Source organism: Dendropsophus ebraccatus, chromosome 5, assembly GCF_027789765.1.
Source record: "Dendropsophus ebraccatus isolate aDenEbr1 chromosome 5, aDenEbr1.pat, whole genome shotgun sequence".
NCBI lineage: Eukaryota > Metazoa > Chordata > Amphibia > Anura > Hylidae > Dendropsophus > Dendropsophus ebraccatus.
This window is the reverse complement of record NC_091458.1, coordinates 162,097,319-162,123,894: the sequence shown is the minus strand read 5'-3', so window position 1 is coordinate 162,123,894 and position 26,576 is coordinate 162,097,319. Positions and strand designations below refer to the sequence as shown.

The window sequence follows — 26,576 nt, the reverse complement described above, 5'->3', positions numbered from 1 at the left end:
TTTGGCCTGGGCAGCCCCTTTGAGTCCATAGTTTTTGTATTTGCTCGGTCGGTTTTGAGTGTTTCTTTGTCGTTTTTCTGGGTTCCTCCGCAGGAGAGTGCCTCTTTATGCAGCTGTGGGGGGTTCATCACTAGATGGGGTGTACGGTTGGGGCTGGATTTGGCTTCTCCTGACTCTTCTGACCGATCACTAGAGAAGACGTTGGATGTTGTCCGAGGGCCGTGAGCTGTATCCATGTTTCCTCATAATCCCTAGAGCTGCGTCCAACTTCTTCAGTCATCGGTAATCCAATGCCGAGTGTTCGTATTCAGACCAACCAAGTGCACTCACGTCTACAGATCTCTCCTAGAGTAAGACTGTGATGTCTCTGAAACTCTGCATCATGGTCATAGACGCTTGTAATATGGCGGCCTGTGCGTGTCTGGGGTCGTTTGTGGTTACACACCTGGCAGCTCCTTATTGAATCTCTCTGACCCCATGACAGTAGAGTAATGCTTTAAATCCCTTTATTTTTAAGGTTTTGGAGAAGATGGTATTATTGGCGTCACTCAGCCTCGCCGAGTAGCGACCATTTCTGTAGCGCAGAGAGTGGCAGAAGAGTTGAGGTGTTCGTTGGGGAGCACAGTCGGCTATCAAGTGCGTTTTGATGACTGCACCTCGCAGGTAGGGACTCTTTAGCCTTTAAATGACCATTACCAAAATTAAAGGGGAACTCTGGCCAGGCCTGTTCTTTTAACAAGTGCCGAGGAGGAGGATAAAAAAAATTACATCCTCTTACCTCCCCGGCTCCAGCACCGGTGGCCACATGCCGCCGCTCTGGTCCTTGGTCGCTTCCTGGTCTGAGCGGGGACGTCACACGTCTGTCTGTCTGAGCGGGGACGTCACACGTCTGTCTGTCTGAGCGTGGACGTCGCACGTCTGTCTGCCTGAGCGGGGACGTCACACATCACGGCCCGGGGACCAGAGCAGCCACCGGTGCTGGAGCGGGAGGTAAGACCATGTTATTTCTTTTATCCTGCCAATTGCTAAAAACAATGGGTCTGGCCAGAGTTCCCCTTTAAGAACAGTTTTAAATAAAAAAGAGATAATATTTGCAGTTTCTACCTTCCAGCATAATAGTAGAGATACCTGATCCTACCTCCCCCAGATCAGCAGGATCACCTCATAGAGCCGGGGTTGTCAGGTGATCCAAGGGAGATGCAATACTGCCGCCATCTTTGTAGTTCTGCTGCGGCTGCTTTGTGCTTACACCAGTAAGCTGCAGAAATTCATCTTGTGGCGGCAGTGAACGTCCGCCTGTCAGGATGCCGCTGCTGATCCCCCCACTGGTGCAGACGCCCGCTGCTGATCCCCCCCCCCACTGGTGCCGGTCCCCACTGCTGATTCCTCCTTGGGTGCAGGTCCCCGCTGCTGACCCCCCACTGGTGCAGACCCCCGCTGCTGATCCCCCCTCTTGGGTGCAGGTCCCCGCTGCTGATTCCTCCTTGGGTGCAGGTCCCCGCTGCTGATCCCCCTTGGGTGCAGGTCGCCGTTGCTGATCCCCTACTGGTGCAGGTCGCCGCTGCTGATTCCACGCTGCTGATCTCCCCCTTGGATGCAGGTCTCCGCTGCTGATCCCCCTTGGGTGCAGGTCTCCGCTGCTGATCTCCCTTTGGGTGCAGGTCTCCGCTGCTGATCCCCCTTGGATGCAGGTCCCCGCTGCTGGTCCCCTTTTCGGGTGCAGGTTCCCAATGCTGACCCCCCACTGGTGCAGGTCCCCGATGCTGATCCCCCCCACTGGTGCAGGTCCCCGATGCTGACCCCCCCCCCCCACTGGTGCAGGTCCCCGATGCTGATCCCCCCACTGGTGCAGGTCCCCGTTGCTGGTCCCCATTGCTGATCCCCCTTGGGTGCAGGTCCCCGCTGCTGATTCCCCGCTGCTGGACCCCTTTTCGGGGTGCAGGTCCCCGCTACTGATCCCCCACTGGTGCAGGTCCCCGCTGCTGATCCCCCACTGGTGTCGGTTCCCGCTGCTGATCCCCCCCCCACTGGTGTCGGTCCCCGCTGCTGATCCCCCCCCACTGGTGCAGGTCCCCGTTGCTGATCCCCCCACTGGTGTCGGTCCCCGTTGCTGATCCCCCCCCCCCACTGGTGTCGGTCCCCGCTGCTGATCCCCCCACTGGTGCAGGTCCCCGCTGCTGATCCCCCCCCCCCCACTGGTGCCGATCCCCGCTGCTGATCCCCCCCCCCCCCACTGGTGCCGATCCCCGCTGCTGATCCCCCCCCCCCCCCCACTGGTGTCGGTCCCCGCTGCTGATCCCCCCACTGGTGCAGGTCCCCGCTGCTGATCCCCCCACTGGTGTCGGTCCCCGATGCTGATCCCCCCACTGGTGTCGGTCCCCGCTGCTGATCCCCCCCACTGGTGTCGGTCCCCGTTGCTGATCCCCCCCACTGGTGTCGGTCCCCGTTGCTGATCCCCCCACTGGTGTCGGTCCCCGCTGCTGATTCCCCCCCCCCCCCCACTGGTGTCGGTCCCCGCTGCTGATCCCCCCCACTGGTGCAGGTCCCCGTTGCTGATCCCCCCACTGGTGTCGGTCCCCGTTGCTGATCCCCCCCCCACTGGTGTCGGTCCCCGTTGCTGATCCCCCCACTGGTGCAGGTCCCCGTTGCTGATCCCCCCCCACTGGTGTCTGTCCCCGTTGCTGATCCCCCCCACTGGTGTCGGTCCCCGTTGCTGATCCCCCCACTGGTGCAGGTCCCCGTTGCTGATCCCCCCCCACTGGTGTCGGTCCCCGTTGCTGATCCCCCCCACTGGTGTCGGTCCCCGTTGCTGATCCCCCCCACTGGTGCAGGTCCCCGTTGCTGATCCCCCCCACTGGTGTCGGTCCCCGTTGCTGATCCCCCCCCACTGGTGTCGGTCCCCGTTGCTGATCCCCCCCACTGGTGTCGGTCCCCGTTGCTGATCCCCCCCACTGGTGTCGGTCCCCGTTGCTGATCCCCCCCACTGGTGTCGGTCCCCGCTGCACAGTAGTTTCTGCTTTCATCTTGACACATGGAAAACGTCCACTGCCGGTCACACTCCAGTCGTTCCGTAAATCACTGCACAGGTTACACAATGCTAGTTATTTTGCCTAAACTAAACATGGAGATGCGGCTAAGGTTTAGGTGCCCTAAAAAAAAGGAAATCCTGTGTTTTTTTTACATTTTTTTATTGTGCCTGTTTGTCCTCCTGCAGAAAACGGCGATCATGTACATGACTGATGGATGTCTGCTGAGACACACACTGACTGATCCCGACCTCAGCTGCTTCAGCACTGTTGTCTTGGATGAAGCCCATGAGCGGAGTTTAAGTACTGTAAGTGCAATCTTACAATCATCTCAGGCCCCTCCCCTTCCCATCATGCTCTGCTCTTCTCCTTCATCTGTATAGTCCTGCATGCTGCGTGCTGCATAACATATCTATCCTAAGAGACCAGGAGAGCAGTGATATATTAGGAGAGTCCATACAGTTATTAGCTGTAGAGGGGCCAGGCGGTGTGGGAGGGACCAGGCGGTGTGGGAGGGACCAGGCGGTGTGGGAGGGACCAGGCGGTGTGGGAGGGACCTGGCGGTGTGGGAGGGACCTGGCGGTGTGGGAGGGACCTGGCGGTGTGGGAGGGACCAGGCGGTGTGGGAGGGACCAGGCGGTGTGGGAGGGACCAGGTGGTGTGGGAGGGACCAGGTGGTGTGGGAGGGACCAGGCGGTGTGGGAGGGACCAGGCGGTGTGGGAGGGACCAGGCGGTGTGGGAGGGACCAGGCGGTGTGGGAGGGCAGATCACTCTTCTTAGTAGATTTGGGCGCCTCTTACTCTTCTTCTCTTCTCTTAGACTGGAATAGGAAATGCCGTCACGAAGGATTCCCCCATTACGTCCGTTGTTTGAAGCCTGTATCTGTATTCTGGGGGGTCGGAGTTCCTGCAGCGTTATAAGTGACGGCGGTTTCTTATCTTGCAGGACATTCTGTTTGGTCTTTTGCGGAAACATTTCCTGATGAGCGTTTCTAGGAGACCCCCGCTCAGAGTTATAGTCATGTCGGCCACTCTGGACGTCCACAGACTGACGGAATTCTTTGGCAATTGTCCGGTGTTCTCTATTCCGGGAAGGGTCTTTCCAATTACAGAGAGATTCCATAACCTTATTGGCCCCCGGGACAGGGAGAGCGGCGCCTACGTTACAGAGGTAGAGGCCTTCTCCTTCCTCATATTCCATAGTGATACTGGGCTATCCAACCGTCTATTATAAAGAACGATATCGGTTACTACATCAGGTCCCCAATAGTGGTACAGTAAAACATCATTAAAGGGGCACTCCAGCAAAACATCCAAAGGGTCTATGGAAAGCCATAATGACTCCTATAAGGTAAATGGCCCAGAGTTATATGTTTACAGCTATGCAGAAATACCGCGGCGACACCATCACGTGTTTCTCAACGTCCGTCAGCGAGCCCGACCTACCAGAAAGGAAGCCGACCTGGAGCAGGAATCTGGCAGGGGGGGAGACACCCCCCCCCCCCCGACTTGGTTGTTCCTTCCCGATAGAAGGTCTGGATAACTCAAGGACGTTGAGAAACACGTGACGGTGTCTCCACGGTGATGGGGCTGATCAGCTGTCGTTCCTTTTATTTGTCTATAGGATCACCTCAATGATAATTACCAACGGTCCCCAAAATATCCTGGATGGTTGTATATCATGGACAGAGAATAGAACCCTGTTATATGGACTGTCCGCAACCCTGTCCGAGAGACGTCTCAGTCAGGTTAATATACAGGGAGATTACTGCTCCCAAAGAGACTGTCAGCAGGTGTATGGCGTCCTATCTCAGGGTCAGCAGGTGTATGGCGTCCTATCTCAGGGTCAGCAGGTGTATGGCCTCCTATCTCAGGGTCAGCAGGTGTATGGCCTCCTATCTCAGGGTCAGCAGGTGTATGGCGTCCTATCTCAGGGTCAGCAGGTGTATGGCCTCCTATCTCAGGGTCAGCAGGGGTATGGCGTCCTATCTCAGGGTCAGCAGGTGTATGGCCTCCTATCTCAGGGTCAGCAGGTGTATGGCGTCCTATCTCAGGGTCAGCAGGTGTATGGGGTCCTACCTCAGGGTCAGCAGGTGTATGGCCTCCTATCTCAGGGTCAGCAGGGGTATGGCCTCCTATCTCAGGGTCAGCAGGGTTATGGCGTCCTATCTCAGGGTCAGCAGGTGTATGGGGGGGTCCTATCTCAGGGCCAGCAGGTGTATGGCGTTCTATCTCAGGGTCAGCAGGGGTATGGCGTCCTATCTCAGGGTCAGCGGAATTATGGCGTCCTATCTCAGGGTCAGCAGTTGTATGGCGTCCTATCTCAGGGTCAGCAGGTGTATGGCGTCCTATCTCAGGGTCAGCAGGTGTATGGCGTCCTATCTCAGGTTCAGCAGGTGTATGGCGTCCTATCTCAGGGTCAGCAGGTGTATGGCGTCCTATCTCAGGGTCAGCAGGTGTATGGCGTCCTATCTCAGGGTCAGCAGGTGTATGGCGTCCTATCTCAGGGTCAGCAGGTTATGGCGTCCTATCTCAGGGTCAGCAGGGTTATGGCGTCCTATCTCAGGGTCAGCAGGGTTATGGCGTCCTATCTCAGGGTCAGCAGGTGTATGGCGTCCTATCTCAGGGTCAGCAGGTGTATGGCCTCCTATCTCAGGGTCAGCAGGTGTATGGCGTCCTATCTCAGGTTCAGCAGGGTTATGGCGTCCTATCTCGGGGTCAGCAGGGTTATGGCGTCCTATCTCAGGGTCAGCAGGTGTATGGCGTCCTATCTCAGGGTCAGCAGGTTATGGCGTCCTATCTCAGGGTCAGCAGGTGTATGGCGTCCTATCTCAGGGTCAGCAGGGTTATGGCGTCCTATCTCAGGGTCAGCAGGGTTATGGCTTCCTATCTCAGGGTCAGCAGGTGTATGGCCTCCTATCTCAGGGTCAGCAGGTGTATGGCGTCCTATCTCAGGGTCAGCAGGGTTATGGCGTCCTATCTCAGGGTCAGCAGGGTTATGGCGTCCTATCTCGGGGTCAGCAGGGTTATGGCGTCCTATCTCGGGGTCAGCAGGTGTATGGGGTCCTATCTCAGGGTCAGCAGGTTATGGGGTCCTATCTCAGGGTCAGCAGGTGTATGGCGTCCTATCTCAGGGTCAGCAGGGGTATGGCGTCCTATCTCAGGGTCAGCAGGGTTATGGCGTCCTATCTCAGGGTCAGCAGGGGTATGGCTTCCTATCTCAGGGTCAGCAGGGTTATGGCGTCCTATCTCAGGGTCAGCAGGTTATGGCGTCCTATCTCAGGGTCAGCAGGGTTATGGCGTCCTGTCTCAGGGTCAGCAGGTGTATGGGGGGGTCCTATCTCAGGGTCAGCAGGGTATGGCTTCCTATCTCAGGGTCAGCAGGGTTATGGCGTCCTATCTCAGGGTCAGCAGGGGTATGGCCTCCTATCTCAGGGTCAGCAGGTGTATGGCCTCCTATCTCAGGGTCAGCAGGTGTATGGCCTCCTATCTCAGGGTCAGCAGGGGTATGGCTTCCTATCTCAGAGTAGCATATAATAGTGACAGAGAAGCTGAGCAGGATGATGGATCACTTACACTGATCTGTGCTGCTGATCCAGAGATCTCCGCCTGTAGAACATGGACAATAAGTAGTCCTCTCCATTATGTGCATGAGCTCAGTAGTCCTGGATATTCATGAGAAGCAGGAAACTCCGCCCACCAGCTTCTGATTGGCTGAAATCTATCCATGCTGAGTAAAGGCAGTCAGCTGTCAATCAGCAGCTGGAGGGTGGGGGGAGGGGTGTGGCATGATTCCTATTCTCCTGTATATTAGGAGAACAGCTGCACAGAATGATGGGAGTAATACACCGATCTGTTCAGCATTTCTGTTACTAGTTTATGCTGCCCTCATAAACCTAGTGACAGATTCCCTTTAAGATGTTGAGCAGAGTTGCAGAGTAGCTGTCATGGTGCACGGCTGTACCGCTGCAGTCGGGGAGCCCGGGGACCTCTCATCCCTCTCTCCATTCCTTTTTAGAGGATCATATATCCTCCTAACCAGGACAGCTCCCTGGCAGCTTTTCCCTACATCAGATGCCTGGGTCTTAAAGTGACTCTGTCCCCCCTCCCTCGCTTCATTCCATTGGTGGACAGTGTCACCTAGGCGGGGCTTCACAGGCCCCACCTCCCCAGCCCCTCACTGTTTAGTATATACGCTTCTCCTGTGTGATCACTCCCAGTCATTCTACCCCCACACCGTTATATGACGAGGCGTAATAAAAAAAACCTGAAGGTTTTAAAATGTTCTTTTTTTTTTTTTTTTTTTTGTTCTTCAGACGGTGAAAGTCGCACTAGAGACTCACGTACAGGAACCAGCGGGGGACATCCTCGTTTTTCTCACAGGTAACATCTGTTATAAGATCAGAGGACACAGTGTTATACTGATATAAGATCAGAGGAGACAGCATTATACTGATATAAGATTAGAGGACACAGCATTATACTGATATAAGATCAGAGGACACAGCATTATACTGATATAAGATCAGAGGACACAGCATTATACTGATATAAGATCAGAGGACACAGCATTATACTGATATAAGATCAGAGGACACAGTGTTATACTGATATAAGATCAGAGGACACAGCATTATACTGATATAAGATCAGAGGACACAGCGTTATACTGATATAAGATCAGAGGACACAGTGTTATACTGATATAAGATCAGAGGACACAGCATTATACTGATATAAGATCAGAGGACACAGCGTTATACTGATAAGATCAGAGGACAAAGTGTTATACTGATATAAGATCAGAGGACACAGTGTTATACTGATATAAGATCAGAGGACACAGCATTATACTGATCTAGGATCAGAGGACACAGCGTTATACTGATATAAGATCAGAGGACAAAGTGTTATACTGATATAAGATCAGAGGACACAGCATTATACTGATATAAGATCAGAGGACACAGCGTTATACTGATATAAGATCAGAGGACACAGCGTTATACTGATATAAGATCAGAGGACACAGCGTTATACTGATATAAGATCAGAGGACACAGCGTTATACTGATATAAGATCAGAGGACACAGCGTTATACTGATATAAGATCAGAGGACACAGCGTTATACTGATATAAGATCAGAGGACACAGCGTTATACTGATATAAGATCAGAGGACACAGCGTTATACTGATATAAGATCAGAGGACACAGCATTATACTGATATAAGATCAGAGGACACAGCATTATACTGATATAAGATCAGAGGACACAGCGTTATACTGATATAAGATCAGAGGACACAGCATTATACTGATATAAGATCAGAGGACACAGCGTTATACTGATATAAGATCAGAGGACACAGCGTTATACTGATATAAGATCAGAGGACACAGCGTTATACTGTTATACTGATATAAGATCAGAGGACACAGCGTTATACTGTTATACTGATATAAGATCAGAGGACACAGCGTTATACTGTTATACTGATATAAGATCAGAGGACAAAGTGTTATACTGATATAAGATCAGAGGACACAGCGTTATACTGATATAAGATCAGAGGATACAGCGTTATACTGATATAAGATCAGAGGACACAGTGTTATACTGATATAAGATCAGAGGACACAGCGTTATACTGTTATACTGATATAAGATCAGAGGACACAGCGTTATACTGTTATACTGATATAAGATCAGAGGACACAGCGTTATACTGATATAAGATCAGAGGACACAGCGTTATACTGATATAAGATCAGAGGACACAGCGTTATACTGATCTAGGATCAGAGGACACAGCATTAGGGCTCGTTCCCACTGAGGAAAGGTAGCGGAATTCCGCGACGGAATTGTCCGCCGCGGAATGCCGTTGGCCTCCCGCTCATAATGGGAGTCTATGGGAGGCGCGCGCTCCTGCCCTGTCCGCGCTGAAGAATGAACATGTTCATTCTTCAGCGCGGACAGGGCAGGAGCGCGCGCCTCCCATAGACTCCCATTATGAGCGGGAGGCTAACGGCATTCCGCGGCGGACAATTCCGTCGCGGAAATCCGCTACCTTTCCTCAGTGGGAACGAGCCCTTATACTGATCTAGGATCAGAGGACACAGCATTATACTGATCTAGGATCAGAGGACACAGCGTTATACTGATATACTGATATAAGATCAGAGGACACAGTGTTATACTGATATAAGATCAGAGGACACAGCGTTATACTGATATAAGATCAGAGGACACAGCATTATACTGATATAAGATCAGAGGACACAGCATTATACTGATATAAGATCAGATCATCGCCGTAGTGATGATGGGTGACGAGTGGTTGCAGGCGGCGGTTGTTGTGTTGCGGTAGTGATGATGTGTGATGAGTGGTTTTAGGCGGCAGTTGTGTCCTGGTAGTGATGATGGGTGACGAGTGGTTGTAGATGGTGGTTGTTGTGTCGTGACAGTGATGATCGGTGACGAGTGGTTGCAGGTGGTGGTGGTTGTTGTGTCGCGGTAGTGATGATGGGTGACGAGTGGTTGTAGGCGGCTATTGTTGTGTCATGGCAGTGATGATGGGTGACGAGTAGTTGCAGGCTGCGGTTGTGTCCCAGTATTGATGATGTGTGACGAGTGGTTGTAGGCGGCAGTTGTTGTGTCGCGGTAGTGATGATGGGTGACGAGTGGTTGTAGGCGGCCATTGTTGTGTCGTGACAGTGATGGTCGGTGACAAGTGGTTGCAGGTGGTGGTTGTTGTGTCGTGGCAGTGATGATGGGTGACGAGTGGTTGTAGATGGTGGTTGTTGTGTCGTGACAGTGATGGTCGGTGACAAGTGGTTGCAGGCGGCGGTTGTTGTGTCGTGGCAGTGATGATGGGTGACGAGTGGTTGTAGGTGGCCATTGTTGTGTCGTGACAGTGATAATCGGTGACGAGTGGTTGCAGGCGGCGGTTGTTGTGTCCCGGTAGTGATCACCGTTCCGGTATTATATGTATTACAGGTCAGGCAGAGATAGAGAAGGCCTGTGATGTGCTGTACAGCAGAGCTGAGAGGCTGGACTACCGCCATGATGTGTGCGACCCCCGCGTGGACGGGCTCCTCATCTTACCCCTATATGGCTCCATGCCCACAGGTGAGACCGCCCACAGGTGAGACCGCCGGAGTTCCGGAAGTCTGCAAACATACAGTTAGAGAGTCCACAATATATAGAGCCAACATAGCCTTACTATGTATGCTGCCCCTTGATAAACTACAACGGCGAAACGTACGTCGGGGTTGGCACCAGGATGGTCACAAGGTGATGGGTGAGTTTGCTTTTTCACTTGTGTAGCTGTATAGACCCTGAAGTGATATCTGCAGATACTGGAAAGTAGGAATATTTGGTAGAGATGTCGATGACTTGTATGAACTGGACGGGCAAATTATCGTTAATACCCTGTCGACCTTCTTATCGGAGTGTCTGCAGATCATTCAGGGGTGTGTAAGATTGGAAATATAGGGTTATGATTGTCACCCCTATGTCGTGACTGTGCCCTGTTTTGTTGTATTTTAGGAAAATTGCAATTTATTATTGAAATCGATTTTCTTGGATATTATGCTCATAATTTTTAGTGTATCATGTTTTAAGGGAGTTTTACCCTAACTGAAGGTGGGAAATGCAATGTGGATATAAAATATTTATAGTGATATTAGCAGAGATTTTTTATTTGAAGTCACGTTGTGAATTGGAGCTTTTGTGTCATATAGGCTTCAGATTCTGTAAAAAACCGTGATGTCACGAATCAGCTGTAATTCCTATGGAGTGTCCAGCAGGGGGCACACTATATGTAGAAGTCTATGGCACTGTATTGTCTATGTAAAGTAATGTAATGGACACTATGCTTGATTGTGGGAGCAAGTGTCCTTGTATTCCATAAATTCAATCAATACATTTGGAGGGCACCGAGCAGAGAGGGAGATAGATGGCACCGAGCAGAGAGGAAGATGGATGGCACCGAGCAGAGAGGGAGATGGATGGCACCGAGCAGAGAGGGAGATGGATGGCACCGAGCAGAGAGGGAGATGGATGGCACCGAGCAGAGAGGGAGATGGATGGCACCGAGCAGAGAGGGAGATGGATGGCACCGAGCAGAGAGGGAGATGGATGGCACCGAGCAGAGAGGGAGATGGATGGCACCGAGCAGAGAGGGAGATGGATGGCACCGAGCAGAGAGGGAGATGGATGGCACCGAGCAGAGAGGGAGATGGATGGCACCGAGCAGAGAGGGAGATGGATGGCACCGAGCAGAGAGGGAGATGGATGGCACCGAGCAGAGAGGGAGATGGATGGCACCGAGCAGAGAGGGAGATGGATGGCACCGAGCAGGGAGGGAGAGAGGTGCCAGTGCATCTAACTACCTCCCCCCCTTCCCTCCCTCCTTAGTGCTGGACACATATTCACTGTACTACTCCTCCCATAATCTGATAAGAGTAGTGGCGGAGTAGTACCAGGGCTATCCCCATCACCAGCACCCCCTGCTGATGCCGCTGCTGCACTGCAGTTCACATCCCCTGCCGGGGACTGCAGAGTTCACTTGCCGACTCATTCCCTGATGTCACCCAAGCTACTGGGGGTCGGTGGCGGCAGCAGGGGGTACTGGTGATGGGGATGGCCCTGGTACTACTCCCCCATTATCTGCTCATACTATTAGCAGATGCTGGGAGGAGTAGTACAGTGTATATGTGTCGGGCACCAAGGAGGGAGGGTTCGTTTAGTTAGTTGCACTGGCCCCTCTCTCCCTCCCTGCTCGGTGCCCTCCAAATGTATTACATTTATATTACTTTACATAGACATCCATAGACAATACAGTGCCATAAACTTCTACATACAGTGCGCCCCCTGCTGGACACTCCATAAGAATTACAGCTGATTTGTGACGTCACATTTTTGTGCAGAATCTTAACCCTGCCTGATCTACTAAATTAAGGAAAATAGTATATGTTATATATGTATACAGCACTATATGTTATATACATGTATACAGCACTATGATATATATGTATACAGCACTATATGTTATATATATATATGTATACAGCACTATATGTTCTATATATGTATACAGCACTGTTATATATACAGTGTGTATATATATATATATATATATATATGTGTATACAGCACTGTTATTTATATATATATATATATATATATATATATATATACACGGCACTATATGTTCTATATATGTATACAGCACTATATATGTGTGTGTGTGTGTGTGTGTATATATATATATATATATATATATATATATATATATATATTGTATACAGCACTATGTTATATATGTATACGGCACTATATGTTATATATTATATCTGTATCATAAAAATAAAAGTCTGTCCGTCTGTCTGTCTGTCTGTCTGTCCTTCTGTCTGTCTGTCTGTCCTCTATAGACTTCCAAACGCCTGAACCGTTTGACCCCAAATTTGGCCCACAGATACATTGGGTGTCCGGGAAGGTTATAGCGAAGGTCCCGTCCCCGCCAGATGTACAGGAGTGGAGGGGGAGGGGAAAGAGAGGCGCCCCATAGAGATGAATGGGAAAATCTCCTCACTGCACACACAGGTGATATAATTAGCTGCAGCAGACACGGCAGTTGGAGCCTTAGCAACCAATAGGATTACTGCTTTCATTTTCACAGGGAGCAATGGTTGCTAGGGAAGCTGCCTCACAACATCCACAGTAATAACTGGTAGACCCCCTATTCCAACTATACAGTACAGGTATACAGGAGCCCCTACTCCATCTATACAGTACATGTATATACAGGACCCCCTACTCCATCTATACAGTACATGTATATACAGGACCCCCTACTCCATCTATACAGTACATGTATATACAGGACCCCCTACTCCATCTATACAGTATATGTATATACAGGACCCCCTACTCCATCTATACAGTACATGTATACAGGCCCCCCTACTCCATCTATACAGTACATGTATACAGGGCCCCCTACTCCATCTATACAGTACATGTATACAGGGCCCCCTACTCCATCTATACAGTACAGGTATACAGGGCCCCCTACTCCATCTATACAGTACAGGTATACAAGGCCCCCTACTCCACCTATACAGTACATGTATACAGGCCCCCCTACTCCATCTATACAGTACATGTATACAGGACTCCCTACTCCATCTATACAGTATATGTATACAGGACCCCCTACTCCATCTATACAGTACATTTATACAGGGCCCCCTACTCCATCTATACAATATATGTATACAGGACCCCCTACTCCATCTATACAGTACATGTATATACAGGGCACTACAGGTATACCAAACTGTGACTGGGTAACACTGCCACACCAGACCTGACCAATACCGCCATACTGTGACTGGATAACACTGTCACTACAGGTATACAGGACCCCAAAACTATACACTACAGGTATACAGGACCTCCACCAATTGTACACTACAGGTATACAGCCCCCCCCCCCCAACTACACACTACAGGTATACAGGACCCCCCCCAACTATACACTATAGGTATACAGCCCCCCAACTATGCACTACAGATATGCGAGACCCCTAAAAACTATACATTGTGGGTATACAGAATCCCTCCAACTATGCACTACAGGTATACACTAATTCCACTGATTAACTCAGATAAAACAATACCTTTAGCTTGGCCTCCTGGGCACCTTAGAACAATTCTAACTAACACACTGACACTGACCCGGGCAGCGTGTGTGTGTGTGTGTATATATAATATATATATATATATATATATATATATATATATATATATATATATATATTATATAGATATATAGAGAGAGAGAGAGAACTCTATTTTGGAGTCACCCAACCAATTTAGTGTTTTCCATGAAAAGTCGCACTTCTTCACCACCAGACGTTGTGAAATGAATAGAAAATAGAGACAAGACATTGACAAGGTTAGAAATACTGATTTGTATGTGAAATAACATTGTTCTTCCATCACACTTTGCTTCCGTCCCAGAATCCTCCTTGTGCAGCAATTCCAGCATTGCACACCTTTGGCATTCTAGCTATTAATCTGTTGGGGTAAGCTGGAGAAATTGCCCCCCACGCTTCTAGAAGCAGCTCCCACAAGTTGGATTGGTTGGATGGGCACTTCTGGCGTACCATACGGTCCAGCTGCTCCCACAATGGGGTGGTGATCTGGTGACTGCGCTGGCCACTCCATTACCTAGGATAGAATACCAGCTGCTGCTTCTGCTGGAAATAGTTCTTGCACAATTTGGAGGTGTTTAGGGTCATTGTCCTGTTGTAGGATGAAATTGGCTCCAACCAAGCGCTGCCCACTGGGTATGGCATGGCGGTGCAGAGTGATGGCCTTCCTTATTCACAATCCCTTTTACCCTGTACAAATCTCCCACCTTACCAGCACCAACCCCAGACCATCACATGACCTCCACCATGTATAACAGATGGCGTCAGGCATTCTTCCAGCATCTTCTCATTTCTTCTGCGTCTCACAAACCTTCTTCTTTGTCATCCAAACACCTCAAACTTGGATTCATCCATCGTCCACAACACTTTTTTCCAGTCTTCCTCTGTCCAATCTCTGTGTTCTTTTGCCCATCTTAATCTTTTTCTTTTATTGTCCAGTCTCAGATATGGCTTTTTCTTTGCCACTCTGCCCTGAAGCCCAAAATCCGGCAGCCGCCTCTTCCCTGTAGATGGTGACACTGGTGTTTTGCGGGTACTATGTAATGAAGATGCCAGTTGGGGACCTGTGAGGCGTCTGTTTCTCACACTAGAGACTCTAATGTTCTTATCTTCTTGCTTAGTTGTGCAACACGGCCTCCCACTTCTTTTTCTACTCTGGTTAGAGCCTGTTTGTGCTGTCCTCTGAAGGGAGTAGTACACACCGTTGTAGGAAATCTTCAATTTCTTAGCAATTTCTCGCATGGAATAGCCTTCATTTCTAAGAACAAGAATAGACTGTCGAGTTTCAGATGAAAGTTCTCTTTTTCTGGCCATTTTGAGCGTTTAATTGACCCCACAAATGTGATGCTCCAGAAACACAATCTGCTCAAAGGAAGGTCAGTTTTGTAGCTTCTGTAACCAGCTAGACTGTTTTCAGATGTGTGAACATGATTGCACAAGGGTTTTCTAATCATCAATTAGCCTTCTGAGCCAATGAGCAAACACATTGGACCAAACCCGACATTTGAAGCTAGAATAGTCAGTTACCACTTTAGCAATGTATAGAGTGGGTTTCTTTAAAGTTAGGACTAGTTTAAAGTTATCTTCATTGAAAAGTACAGCGCTTTTCCTTCAGAAATAAGGACATTTCAATGTGACCCCAAACTTTTGAACGGTAGTGTGTGTATATATATATATATATATGTATACAGCACTATATATATATATATATATATATATATATATATATATATATATATATATATATATATATATATATGTGTGTATACAGCACTATATGTTATATATACAGTGGTACCTTGGTTTAAGAGCGTTTTGCAAGAAGAGCTCACAGTTTTTCAAAATTGCTTTGGTTTAAGAACTCCTGGTATTGGGTGGGAGCGTGAGTGGGGGAGGGGCATGGCCTGCATAGCGGGGTCTGCAGCACAGTACTCTGACCCAGGAAGTCTCTCTCACCTTCCAATTTATAGCAGATCCACTTCAGGCTGGGGCTTGCATCAGGGGACAGGACTGTGGGGGTAATCTCTTTATAGCTGTAACCCCTCTCTCCCCGGACAGAGAGTGCTGCTATATTGTGCCCCCATCTGCCCTGCTCATTCCTTCATGCTCCCTGCAGTCTCTATCAGTCCTTGTGTTTCCCATCCTCTCCATTCCTGCTATAATCTGCCTGCACTCACACTCAGCTATACACACTGCTGCTATAATGTGCTTGCACTCACACTCAGCTATACACACTGCTGCTATAATGATTATAAAATGATTTTTGGGGTGTGGAACCAATTGTCTACATTTCAATGATTTCTTAAGGGAAAATTTGCTTTGGTATAAGAGTGGATTTGGATTACAAGCACGGTCCCGGAACGAATTATGCTCGTAATTCAAGGCACCACTGTATATGTATACAGCACTATATGTTATATATATGTATACAGCACTATATGTTTTATATATGTATACAGCACTATATGTTTTATTTATATATGTATAGAGCACTATATGTATATAGGTGTATACAGCGGCCCAGGTGTATATAGCCGCATTTAGGTAGAAAACTGTTGCTTTCTCAGTTGTGCTTCCTCTTGGACTGGCAATGATTAAAGGGGAACTCCAACAACAAAAATCTAACAACTCTCTGGCACTTTCTGGCACCAGTTGATTTGAAATTAACTTTTATTTAAAAATCTCCAGTCTTCTAGTACTTATCAGCTGCTGTATGTCCTGCAGCAAGTGGTGTATTCTCTTATCCCTCTCTCTCCCCCTCCCATCCCTTTCTCTCCCCCCTCCCATCCCTCTATCCCTCTCTCTCCCCCCTCCCATCCCTCTATCCCTCTCTCTCCCCCCTCTCATCCCTCTCTCTCCCCCTCCCATCCCCTTTCCTCCCCCTCCAGGATATATGAGAGGTACCATGTTCCTCCTGTCCTGGTGTCCTCTCCCAGTGGCGGCCGTTCTCCTGAAATATGTGCAGCCACCTGACCGTCTTCTCTCCGGCCTCATTTTACAGATCAGCAGAAAAGGATTTTCCTCCCCCCTCCGAGCGGCATCAGGAAGTGTGTGGTGGCCACCAACATCGCCGCAACCTCCCTCACCATAGACGGCATCAGGTACCGGGACCCCCGACCCCTCCCAGCCCCTCCACAGGCCCCTGCTTCTAGAGGTTCCTTGTCTGCACCTGCTCCTGTGTGTGTGTGTGTGTGTGTGTGTGTGTGTGTATATATATATATATATATATATATATATATATATATATATATATATATATATACCCGGTTCCTGCAGAAAGTAGTGTATTGTCTCCAGTCTTCCAGTACTTATCAGCTGCTGTATGTCCTGCAGGAAGTAGTGTATTGTCTCCAGTCTTCCAGTACTTATCAGCTGCCGTATGTCCTGCAGGAAGTGGTGTATTGTCTCCAGTCTTCCAGTACTTATCAGCTGCTGTATGTCCTGCAGGAAGTGGTGTATTCTAGAGTCCCACTAATCACACAATATTGGATAGGCCATAAACCTCTAAGGCGGGAAAACCCCTGTAACCAGCTGAGAGCCAGGCCATTGTGCCCCTAATGATTGGCCTAATACTTCTGTTTTAGGCTATGTTCACACTACGTAAAAGTACGGCAACAACGGCCGTACTTTCTACTGGTGAACAATACCTATTGTTCTATGGGATCCCGGCCGGAGCGTACACACATCATATGCGCTCCGACCGGGATCCTGCACTTGGCCGCAAATAACTAAATGTCAGTTTTCTGCAGCCGTAGGAAACCCTGTCAGTTCACACTATGATCTCCGGCCGCTCGCTCCATAGTGTGCAGGGGGGAAGCTCTGATGCGGGCGCGCGCTGATGTACCGGCTGCAATAATCTGGGCAGAGACCGGCCGTTCCGTGACCCAGCTGGGGTTACAGAACGGCTGGTCTCTCATGCCATGTGAACTTAGCCTTGTGGTGATCCGGTGACTCTGTGCTCTGGCGATCCGGTGACGCTGTGCTCTGGCGATCCGGTGACGCTGTGCTCTGGCGATCCGGTGACGCTGTGCTCTGGCGATCCGGTGACGCTGTGCTCTGGCGATCCGGTGACTCTGTGCTCTGGCGATCCGGTGACTCTGTGCTCTGGCGATCCGGTGACGCTGTGCTCTGGCGATCCGGTGACGCTGTGCTCTGGCGATCCGGTGACGCTGTGCTCTGGCGATCCGGTGACGCTGTGTTCTGACGATCTGGTTACTCTGTCTTTCAGGTATGTCATAGACAGCGGCTTTGTGAAGCAGTTAAACCATAATCCCCGAGCCGGTCTCGATGTCCTGGAGATTCTGCCGATTTCTAAGTAAGTTCATGTCATGTGGTCTCCGGACATGTTATGGGGTCATGTGGTCTCCGGACATGTTATGGGGTCATGTGGTCTCCGGACATGTTATGGGGTCATGTGGTCTCCGGACATGTTATGGGGTCATGTGGTCTCCGGACATGTTATGGGGTCATGTGGTCTCCGGACATGTTATGGGGTCATGTGGTCTCCGGACATGTTATGGGGTCATGTGGTCTCCGGACATGTTATGGGGTCATGTGGTCTCCGGACATGTTATGGGGTCATGTGGTCTCCGGACATGTTATGGGGTCATGTGGTCTCCGGACATGTTATGGGGTCACTTCTCCGCTGTTACCTCTTTTCACTTTGTCCAGGAGTGAAGCGGTGCAGCGAGCGGGCCGGGCCGGCAGGACGGCTTCTGGGCAATGCCATCGGATTTATAGCCGGGAATTCTGGGAGAAGTGTATGCCAGATCACATGATCCCTGAGATTCGGCGATCCAGCCTCATATCTGTCATCCTGACCCTCAAATGCCTGGGGGTGAATGATGTCATCAGGTAAGCGGGGGTCTCCCTATTATAACATGAGACTGAGCAGTGGACCAGTGTTTGTGTCCGTTGTGGTGTCTGGCAGCCTCTGCACAGTGATCGGTCATGATGGCTGCCAGACACCGGACAGCCCCTGTATGTATATAAGGATCTCCTCATGGGTTATGGGGACATATCGGCAGGTGAGATGCTTCCTGGGATACGTGTCATATCTGTCACTGGTGTCGTATCTGACAGTATCAGCAGATTGGCAGGTGACTCGGACCCCCCCTCCCCCATACCCCTCCATCCTACCGTAGCGTCATATATAATATACCAGACGGACTGGGGTGCAGGGAGAGGGGGGGGTGCTCTGTCCTCCTGACCAGCGGGACTCCCCAACGCTTGGTCACTACTGTCTAAAGCAAATGCAACAGCGGGGACATCCGTCTTCTTTTTTTACATGAGACGATCGTCACCAGTGCAGGGATCGTGGCAGCAGGGGATCCTGGTGGTGCAGGAGGATCCTGTCTGCGCGGGGATCCTGTCTGCGCGGGGATCCTGTCTGCGCGGGGATCCTGGTGGTGCAGGAGGATCCTGTCTGCGCGGGGATCCTGTCTGCGCGGGGATCCTGGCGGCGCTGTCCTTTTTTTTTTTTTTTTTTTTTTATAAATGCTGCCCAGTTCCGGCGCTGTTCTTCACCATCTCTATGCAGTGGGGGCAGGTCCCTTCCCTTCTGTGACACGACGCCATTGATTCTAAGGGAGCTGTGTAAGGGGATGTGGTCACAGGGGGGCGCCGCACCTGCCCCAACTGCATAGAGCTGCGGCCTTCATAATGTGCAGTTCCTGTTTTGACTCGCGCACTTCCATATCCCTTAAAGTGATGAAATGCTGGTAAAAAACACCACAGAAGCGTACAGTGTATATACCGTATAATAAGGAAGCACCCCATCTCCCATTGTCACCCATAGGTTCCCCTACTTGGATCCACCTGAAGAAAGGTTTATATTAGAAGCTCTCCGGAAGCTTTACCAGTGCAGCGCTATAGACAGGTGAGTTACCCTTATATATAACCCTGATCTCACAGTGCATCGCTATAGACAGGTGAGTTACCCTTACATACTGTATAACCCTGATCTCATAGTGCAGCGCTATAGACAGGTGAGTTACCCATATATATATATATATATATATATATATATATATATATATATATATATATATATATATATAACCCTGACCTCACAGTGCAGCGCTATAGACAGGTGAGTTACCCTTATATATAACCCTGATCTCACAGCGCAGCGCTATAGACAGGTGAGTTACCCTTATATATATCCCTGATCTCACAGTGCATCGCTACTGACAGGTGAGTTACATATATATATATATATATATATATATATATATATATATATATATATATACACTCAGCGGCCACTTTATTAGGTACACCATGCTAGTAACGGGTTGGACCCCCTTTTGCCCTCAGAACTGCCCCAATTCTTGGTGGCATAGATACAACAAGGTGCTGGAAGCTTCCTCAGAGATTTTGGTCCATAGTGACATGATGACATCACACAGTTGCCGCAGATTTGTCGGCTGCACATCCATGATGCCAATCTCCCGTTCCACCACATCCCAAAGATGCTCTATTGGATTGAGATCTGGTGACTGTGGAGGCCATTGGAGTACAGTGACCTCATTGTCATGTTCAAGAAACCAGTCTGAGATGATTCTAGCTTTATGACATGGCGCATTATCCTGCTGAAAGTCGCCATCAGATGTTGGGTCCATTGTGGTCATAAAGGGATGGACATGGTCAGCAACAATACTCAGGTCGGCTGTGGCGTTGTAACCATGCTCAATTGGTACCAAGGGGCCCAAAGAGTGCCAAGAAAATATTCCCCACACCATGACACCACCACCACCAGCCTGAACCGTTGATACAAGGCAGGATGGATCCATGCTTTCATGTTGTTGGCGCCAAATTCTGACCCTACCATCCGAATGTCGCAGCAGAAATCGAGACTCATCAGACCAGGCAACGTTTTTCCAATCTTCTACTGTCCAATTTCGATGAGCTTGTGCAAATTGTAGCCTCAGTTTCCTGTTCTTAGCTGAGCGGAGTGGCCCCCGGTGTGGTCTTCTGCTGCTGTAGCCCATCTGCCTCAGAGTTGGCCGTACTGTGCGCTCAGAGATGCTCTTCGGCCTACCTTGGCTGTAACGGTTGGCTATTTGAGTCACTGTTGCCTTTCTATCAGCTGGAACCAGTCTGCCCATTCTCCTCTGACCTCTGGCATCAACAAGGCATTTCCGCCCACAGAACTGCCGCTCACTGGATGGTTTTTCTTTTTCGGACCATTCTCTGTAAACCCTAGAGATGGTTGTGTGTGAAAATCCCAGTAGACCAGCAGTTTCTGAAATACTCAGACCAGCCCTTCTGGCACCAACAACCATGCCACGTTCACAGGCCTCACATCACCTTTCTTCCCCATACTGATGCTCGGTTTGTACTGCAGGAGATTGTCTTGACCATGTCTACATGCCTAAATGCACTGAGTTGCCGCCATGTGATTGGCTGATTAGAAATTAAGTGGTAACGTGCAGTTGGACAGGTGTACCTAATAAAGTGGCCGGTGAGTGTATATCTCCCTGATTTCACAGTACAGTGCAGAGCTACTTTTTATAGATCTAACCCCTTGTCTCACAGTGCAGAAGTTGCTGGCAGGCCTGTGTATACAGAGCCGGGCTCAGGTGCTCTCCCTTAGAGGTTGGTGGCAGTCTTGTTGCCTCGTCTCAGCTCCTTTAACCTCTCTGGTGACTGACTGTCATTTGTGTCCCTGCCTGTGGGGGAGGTTGTGTCCCTGCCTGTGGGGGAGGTTGTGTCCCTGCCTGTGGGGGAGGTTGTGTCCCTGCCTGTGGGGGAGGTTGTGTCCCTGCCTGTGGGGGAGGTTGTGTCCCTGCCTGTGGGGAAGGTTGTAGATTTCTCGTGTGCCTCCGCTCATATACCTGCCGGGTGTGACTCCTGTATGAGATCCGGCCTCTATCGCCCAACATTCACCAATTATCCTTAAAGTGACAGCAGCTCCACGGTCGTCTGCATTGGGGGAGGGGGGGGGGGGGCGGCAGCCGTGGCAATTACCGATGCGTGGAAGAGCCTCCTAATGATTATCTATGGGAGAAGATGGAGCTTCTGTAGTGGAGCAGCAGAGCGGAAAACCTCTGTTATATATTCAGCTCTCACAGAGGTTTTCCTGCTGTATCATCACATCCAGACATAGAAGGATATGGACTAGCAGCCACGTAGTGAGGCCTCTGACACCCTGCTCTCTGCTGCCACCTCTGTCCATGTCAGGAACTGTCCACAGCAGTAGCAAATCCCCATAGAAAACCTCTCCTGCTCTGGACAGTTCCTGACATGGACAGAGATGGCAGCAGAGAGCACTGTGTCACACTGGGGAGAATACACCACTTCCTGCAGGACATACAGCAGCTAAGTACAGGAAGACGGGAGAGAATACACCACTTCCTGCAGGACATACAGCAGCTGAGTTTTGTAGTGCTTCTTTGTGTGATAGCTGCGTTGCTTGGGATTGCACAGAGCTCAGTGTGGCCCCGGCATCTCATCTTACCCCGGCCTCTCATCTTACTCATCTTACCCCGGCCTCTCATCTTACCCCGGCCTCTCATCTTACTCATCTTACCCCGGCCTCTAATCTTACTCATCTTACCCCAGCCTCTCATCTTACCCCGGCCTCTCATCTTACTCATCTTACCCCAGCCTCTCATCTTACCCCGGCCTCTCATCTTACTCATCTTACCCCGGCCTTTCATCTTACCCCGGCCTCTCATCTTACTCATCTTACCCCAGCCTCTCATCTTACCCCGGCCTCTCATCTTACTCATCTTACCCCAGCCTCTCATCTTACCCCGGCCTCTCATCTTACTCATCTTACCCCGGCCTCTCATCTTACTCATCTTACCCCGGCCTCTCATCTTACTCATCTTACCCCGGCCTCTCATCTTACTCATCTTACCCCGGCCTCTCATCTTACTCATCTTACCCCGGCCTCTCATCTTACTCATCTTACCCCGGCCTCTCATCTTACCCCGGCCTCTAATCTTACTCATCTTACCCCGGCCTCTCATCTTACTCATCTTACCCCGGCCTCTCATCTTACTCATTTTACCCCGGCCTCTAATCTTACTCATTTTACCCCGGCCTCTAATCTTACTCATCTTACCCCGGCCTCTCATTTTACCCCGGCCTCTAATCTTACTCATCTTACCCCGGCCTCTCATCTTACTCATCTTACCCCGGCCTCTAATCTTACTCATTTTACCCCGGCCTCTAATCTTACTCATCTTACCCCGGCCTCTCATCTTACTCATCTTACCCCGGCCTCTAATCTTACTCATCTTACCCCGGCCTCTCATCTTACTCATCTTACCCCGGCCTCTAATCTTACTCATTTTACCCCGGCCTCTAATCTTACTCATCTTACCCCGGCCTCTCATCTTACTCATCTTACCCCGGCCTCTCATCTTACCCCGGCCTCTCATCTTACCCCGGCCTCTCATCTTACCCCGGCCTCTCATCTTACCCCGGCCTCTCATCTTACCCCGGCCTCTCATCTTACCCCGGCCTCTCATCTTACCCCGGCCTCTCATCTTACCCCGGCCTCTCATCTTACCCCGGCCTCTCATCTTACTCCTCTTACCCCGGCCTCTCATCTTACTCCTCTTACCCCGGCCTCTCATCTTACTCCTCTTACCCCGGCCTCTCATCTTACTGCCCCATGTCCGATCCGTGCAGAGACTGCATCAGACGGCCGCATCCGCTACACAAAGGGAAGAACTCCGGGGGCTCAGTGCAATCTGGTGCCGGCACATACAGGAGCTGTATACCGCGGTGTCAGGCCGGTCTGAATACTGTGCTGGACATGGTATATATATATATATATATATATACACATATATATACACACACACTGCATATACTGCACATATACTGCATATACGGCACACACTGTATATACTGTATATATGGCACACACTGTACATACTGCATATACGGCACACACTGTATATACTGCATATACGGCACACACTGTACATACTGCATATACGGCACACACTGTATATACTGCATATACGGCACACACTGTACATACTGCATATACGGCACACACTGTACATACTGCATATACTGCACACACTGTATATACTGCATACACCGCACACACTGTATATACTGCATACACCGCACACACTGTATATACTGCATATACGGCACACACTGTACATACTGCATATACGGCACACACTGTATATACTGCATACACCGCACACACTGTATATACTGCATACACCGCACACACTGTATATACTGCATATATGGCACACACTGTATATACTGCATACACCGCAGTATATACAGTTTGTGTGTGTGTGGGGGGGGGGTGCACATTACACGCTGTGTGGAATAGTGTAGTAGACGACGCTGATCAGTGACCAGACCTCAGGTACAATCCATCCTGTGTATTCTGTCAGTATATGGGGGATACAGTCCACTCTCCACCTCTGTCCTTATGCCTGGGGAGCCGACCAATGGCTCCGATGGGATCCCATCCTAACCCTGGATATCTGTCATGTTATCATAGACATCTCATCCGATCGTTTCTGAAAAGAGAACTGTCTGCAGATTACCCAGATCTCCGCTGCGGATGTCTCCCTGCTGTGCTGGGGGGATGGGATGTGTCTCACCTTCATCCTCAGCCCCGGTCCTGTGCAATTTTAATGTAATACTGTGTTTGGTTGGGCTGTTTGGAGCACTACCCCGCCCCCATAGCACTAATCTGCCCCGCCCCCATAGCACTGATCTTCCCCACCCCCATAGCACTGATCTTCCCCACCCCCATAGCACTGATCTTCCCCACCTCCATAGCACTGATCTTCCCTACCTCCAGAGCACTGATCTTCCCCACCCCCATAGCACTGATCTTCCCCACCTCCATAGCACTGATCTTCCCTACCCCCATAGCACTGATCTTCCCCACCCCCATAGCACTGATCTTCCCCACCCCCATAGCACTGATCTTCCCCACCCCCATAGCACTGATCTTCCCCACCCCCATAGCACTGATCTTCCCCACCCCCATAGCACTGATCTTCCCCACCCCCATAGCACTGATCTTCCCCACCTCCATAGCACTGATCTTCCCTACCTCCAGAGCACTGATCTTCCCTACCTCCAGAGCACTCATCTGCCCCGCCCTCAGAGCACTCCTCCTCCCCGCCCCCAGAGCACTCATCTGCCCCGCCCTCAGAGCACTCATCTGCCCGCCCCCAGAGCACTTCTCTTCCCCGCCCCCAGAGCCCTCATCTGCCCCGCCCAGAGCACTGATCCTTCCCACTTCCAGAGCACTGATCTTCCCCCTCCCCCAAACTGTCTGCTCTACTGATAATCATTAGAAGAGGCAAGCCAGCTGGGGGCGGGGCAGATCAGTGCTCTGTAGGCGGGGCAAATCAGTGTTCTGTGGGCGGGGCAGATCAGCGCTGTGTGGGCGGGGCAGATCAGCGCTGTGTGGGTGGGGCAGATCAGCGCTGTGTGGGCGGGGCAGATCAGCGCTGTGTGGGCGGGGCAGATCAGCGCTCTGGGGGCAGAGTAGATCAGCGCTCTGGGGGCGGAGTAGATCAGCGCTCTGGGGGCGGGACAGAAGAAGGTAAGACTCATCTCCGTCCTCAGCGCCCCGGGCTCAGTAGGGAGACATCACCAGGTCAGATCCGTCTTCGCTGCTGATCGCTTCATTCTAAAAATACCTTTTTTTTATTAGAATTACTGATCCACAACTTATTTTGATTCTAACATTTCACCTGTGACTCCTGCCGAGCGGATCCGGCTACATCTTCTACCATCTTGTGTGTCTCTTCCAGGAGCGGCAACGTTACAGATCTTGGACGTTTCATCGTTGAGTTTCCATTGTCTCCACATCTGGCCGTTGCTCTTATTAAAGCGACCTCTCTGGGCTGCGAGGATCTCCTTCTCCCGGTGGTGGCCATGTTGTCAGTGGAACACGTGTTTATACAGTCAGGTATCTTCTCTGATTATTGGTGGTTCATCCTACACTGGGTCAGTACCGGAGCTCCTGGCATCATAATGAATCCTGCTCCGTAGCACATGGTCCGTATGTACAGAGTGTGCCAGATGCATCATGTATCCTGGGGGGGAGGGGGGGGTCTGCATGATCTGCCTGTATCCTGGGGGGGGGGGGGGGGGGAGGGGGGATCTGCATGATCTGCCTGTATCCTGGGGGGGGGGGGGGTCGGGGATCTGCATGATCTGCCTGTATCCTGGGGGGGGGGGGGGGGGGGGAGGGGGGGATCTGCATGATCTGCCTGTATCCTGGGGGGGGGGGGGGGATCTGCATGATCTGCCTGTATCCTGGGGGGGGGGGGGGGGGGGGATCTGCATGATCTGCCTGTATCCTGGGGGGGAGGGGGGATCTGCATGATCTGCCTGTATCCTGGGGGGGGGGAGAGGGGGGAGGATCTGCGTGATCTACCTGTATCCTGGTGGGGGGGAGGGGATTTTCCAAATCTAAATCAACAGTTGATATAAAGTTTTCATGGTGAGCGGCTCCAAAGCCGCCATTTCTATTCAAATGTCCAGTTTGCAGTAACACACTATGTGCGCCCCCAGTGTTTTTTTATATCTCAAGTTTTCAATTTATATTCATTATCTTTTTTTATCATGCTGTAAAACAAAGCTGAACTTACCAGAAATCCAGGTCCAGTTTCCTGAAGGCGGCTATATAACAGCTATACTTACTGTATACAGGTCCAGTCTCCTGAAGGCAGCTATATACCAGCTGTACTTACTGTATCCAGGTCCAGTCTCCTGAAGGCAGCTATATACCAGCTATACTTACTGTATCCAGGTCCAGTCTCCTGAAGGCTGCTATATACCAGCTGTACTTACTGTATCCAGGTCCA

The 26,576-nt window shown here is 50.4% G+C and overlaps 1 protein-coding gene across 7 annotated transcripts in view; it reads left to right on the top strand.

The window, feature by feature from the left end:
• The window catches only part of DHX40 (DEAH-box helicase 40), a 48,890-nt gene that overhangs the window by 4,601 nt on the left and 17,713 nt on the right, over window positions 1-26,576 (top strand). For 6 of the 7 annotated variants that reach the window (XM_069971810.1, XM_069971809.1, XM_069971805.1 and 3 more), the window contains 10 exons: window positions 518-663; window positions 3,215-3,334; window positions 3,973-4,197; window positions 7,343-7,409; window positions 10,028-10,159; window positions 16,754-16,853; window positions 17,981-18,067; window positions 18,424-18,606; window positions 19,550-19,630; window positions 25,518-25,675. In XM_069971810.1, coding sequence (XP_069827911.1) covers window positions 518-663; window positions 3,215-3,334; window positions 3,973-4,197; window positions 7,343-7,409; window positions 10,028-10,159; window positions 16,754-16,853; window positions 17,981-18,067; window positions 18,424-18,606; window positions 19,550-19,630; window positions 25,518-25,675 — 1,299 coding nt within the window. The remainder of the gene's footprint in view (window positions 1-517; window positions 664-3,214; window positions 3,335-3,972; window positions 4,198-7,342; window positions 7,410-10,027; window positions 10,160-16,753; window positions 16,854-17,980; window positions 18,068-18,423; window positions 18,607-19,549; window positions 19,631-25,517; window positions 25,676-26,576) is intronic. The other variant, XM_069971811.1, reaches the window with a different exon arrangement.